General features: G+C 49.9%; 1 protein-coding gene across 1 annotated transcript in view; it reads right to left on the reverse strand.

The window, feature by feature from the left end:
* The window catches only part of celf2 (cugbp, Elav-like family member 2), a gene marked incomplete at its 5' end in the record, with an annotated part of 69,832 nt that extends 66,536 nt beyond the window's left edge, over positions 1-3,296 (reverse strand). Inside the window, one exon of the mRNA XM_083692477.1 lies at positions 3,220-3,296. Within this exon, the coding sequence (XP_083548603.1) occupies positions 3,220-3,296 (77 nt within the window). The remainder of the gene's footprint in view (positions 1-3,219) is intronic.
* Between the last annotated feature and the right edge of the window lie 331 nt (positions 3,297-3,627).

Here is a 3,627-nt window from a genome sequence, read left to right on the forward strand (position 1 = left end):
GGAGAGGAGAGGAGAGGAGAGGAGAGGAGAGGAGAGGAGGATCTATATCTGAGAGTATTTATCCCCAGGCCCAATGCTCGGCCTCCCATTGAGATCACAGCAGCAGACCGGGAGTGTCATGGACCCGGACAGTTCTAGCTCTGCCGTTCTAGTTCTTTTAACAGATGGGATGCTGCACTCAGCAGAGTCGGGGGGGGTTGAAGGGTCGCACATTTCCCAGAGAGCTAGTTTTTATTTAAGAAGACCACCGCCGAGGCGTCAGAGTTGGAGGGGGAACACAGCGGCTCCGTTCCATTTTGGCCCCTAGCCACTTCCCCTTGACTCCTTCCCTTTTTTTCTGTGTTTACAGAAATCTGAGGGGAATCGGAAAGGTAGGAGCAACACAACGACGATGACTCTCTAGTCCTTGTATTGGCGAAGCGGAGTTTCCACCTATGCTTTCGTGATAGGAGCCACAGGGGAGGTAGCCTGGGGCTGAAATGGAACGGGGCCAATGTCAACTGTGAGCCAATCTCTGACCGCTGTATAACAGGAACAAGAGCAGTTCACCACGCTCATGAGGGATCTGGCATTCAGAGAGAGAGAGAGATGTAGAAAGAGAGAGAGAGAGAGAGAGGAGAGAGAGAGAGAGAGAGAGAGGAGAGAGAGACAGAGAGAGAGAGAGAGAGATAGAGAGAAAACATCATGGAAGAAGAAGGAGAATAAAAAAAGGAGAATAAAAAAAACAGTCATTTTAGCACTGAAATAGACCCATTTCCAGACCTGCCACAACATAATGCTGTGTGTGATATGTCACATAAAAGACATATTTAACACGTTCACACTTGGGAGAGGTAAACAGCCAGGCATGAAATGTGTGCCGGTGTAAAAAGCCACTGTCATCTCCATAACCGCTATCTCTCTGGGAGCTGTCCGCTACTGACACGTGCCTGGGTGAGGAGGCAATATAGAGGGGGCTCAGATAAGTACCCTTGTGTTAAAGCCTCAGATTACCCAGCTTCCCCACACTTCAGGGACCCTCAGCTGGTGACGGGGGCGAGCGAGCAAGTGAGCAAGCAACCCTCCCCAACCACCGTGGTATACTCATATATGCCATTCAGCTGATGCTTTTATGCAAAGCGACTTACATTGCAGAGTGCATACATGTTTCAGTATATATGGTCCTAACGGGAATCAAACCCACAACCTAAGCGTTGTTAGCGCCACGCTCTACCAACGGAGCCACAGAGGACCACCCAGAGGAGTGTGTAGAGGCAGAGCCTCTCTCTCTCTCTCTCTCTTTTTCTCTCCCCGTCTCTCTCTCTCTCTCCCTGTTTCTATCTTCCTCTTCCTCTCTCTCTCTCTCTCTCTCCCTGTCTCTCTCTCTCTCAGATAGTGATAGGGTGTAGCAGGGCCAGACCATGGACACAGGCAGACAGCAGATAGCATACGCCACAAAATGTCACACAGAGGGAAAAGACCCTTTAAAAATAGTCTGAGCCTTTCTGGGCCGCAGTGTGAAGGAAGGGGGGGGGGGGGGCGAGAAGGAGTGTTGGGGGTAGAGGAAGCAAAGGATAAGGAGAGAGAGAGGGAGGGAGGGAGGGAGGGAGGGAGGAAGTGAAGGAAGGTTTAAATAAAAGAAGAGATGGCGGACAGAAGGATAGAGAGAAATAAAGGGTTGCCTGAGAGTGTCCCCGCCCCCCGTGGTGATGTGCATGGCCATGGAGACACAGACCACGGCTCTGACAAATGAGTGGGCGGTCTTGGTCACTCCAGTCTCTGCATAATAGACACATGAGTCAGTGGAGAAAACAGGGAGAAAGAATGGCTCCAATGTGTGATGTGTTCATGGGGGTCAGAGTCTCCTTAGTCTGGGGAACTGGAAGTCACCCACCAACTTTATGGCATGGCGGCATCATGCACATGATATGGCCTAGAGCTACCGGACACTGGACAAAGAGACTGTTTGGAGGAGACGCTTGTTAAGCAACAACATCTTGACATAATGAGAGAAGTCATGAGATAGGGCTGAGAGAGAGACAGAGAGAGAGAGGGAGAGAGAGAGAGAGAGAGAGAGGGAGAGAGAGAGAGAGAGAGAGAGAGACAGAGGGAGAGAGAGAGAGAGAGGGGGGGAAGAAAGAGAGAGAGAGAGATAGAAGGAGAAGAAAAAGAGGAGAGAACGGGGGTATATACATTCTCTCACCACTAGAACATGGCCCATCAACAGCAAGCCGATTTAAACCGAGGGGACGTAAGTGGGACAGGCTCGGTTGCGCGAGTCAGCTGTGCGCGCGGAATAACAGACCGCGATCATTATGTCAGCATGAAAACCTCCCTTTGTCCCCGTTCTTGGAATTCTGGACTTTAAGTGAATTACGTGTCTTGTTGTGCACGCACTGTAATCAGATTTCTCTCTCCTTTAGAACTCGTGCAGCACACCGAAAATCTAATTTAAACAAGCGGGGAGTTAGTCATCCCGCATTCCGACATGGTTTTAATAAGCGCATGTGTTTTCCCCACTCAGAAAACGCCAGAAAGCCATATCTTTGTGTGCATACAGTATATGTGTGTTCTACTTTCGTTTCATCTCTCATATTTGCAAACAAAGAGGCACAGAACAGGACAATGCACAAGAGGCTTAGGCAGAAATCGCCCTCATGTGACATTAGACCTCTGCATTTGGGGGATAAGCTGAGAGAATGAGCAATGAGACACTCTGACTAAACATGTGCACTCACCCTGCCTCTACAGCCTGCTCCCCTCCGCTCAGCCTAGCCGAGCGAGACCCTGTGAAATTTTAATGGGCGGCTGCCGCAAATATCAAAGGAACTTCCTCTATTCCGCACAGTCGATGCCAGACGAGGAGATACCGCTACTTGAGACAACAATTTGACGACAGCTGATAAAAGGGCATTTAAAGACACCGTTTATTTACTGTGATATCATTATCATCATAATGGCGTTCATTCATCACTGTCCTGTCTATTATGATATTATCCCGGGGTGTATAGGCTGCTGTCGGGCACGCATCGGTCTTGCTGGCACTCCTATTTCTATTATTCCATCGATAACAATTCCACACAAACACACAAAACAACCACAGCGAATAGCGTCATTCTGTCCCAATTGCAGCCACATAACCACAAACACAAACATTTCCAAATTGGACAGCTGCTTTTCATAACAGCACAATCGTAAAAGGGAGAGTCGGCAACGGGGAGAGAAAGCCAAATGACTCACATTCTATCGCCCGGAACAAGCAAACGGCTCTCAACCATCATATCGGGCAGAAAATCCAGATTGTAGGATGAAGTCATGTTTCTTGCCCTGGCTGTGTCCCTCCGTGTAAACTACGCCGCTGAACTGTGCTCTGTCTGACAAATATAAAAGCGTCGCTCTCAGCTCGCCCAGTTCGACAACTGCGCCTGGCCGCGGAGACAGAGAGGGACAGGTGCAAGAGCCGAGGCCTCCCCAAGGCAGTAGCCACACACTCGGCAGTTGTCACATTCTCTTCTTCTCCCCTATTCGTTTTTTCCCCCTCCAATCCTGTCTAAAATCCTCTCTGCTCAGGCAACTGTCGGGCTGTGTGGAATACCAGGTGCCAAATCGGGAGGCGTGGCGGCCCCGCGCGCAACGCTGCAGCTAATC

This window comes from Argentina silus (genome assembly GCF_951799395.1).
Source record: "Argentina silus genome assembly, chromosome: 20".
In the NCBI taxonomy this organism is placed as follows: Eukaryota; Metazoa; Chordata; class Actinopteri; order Argentiniformes; family Argentinidae; genus Argentina; species Argentina silus.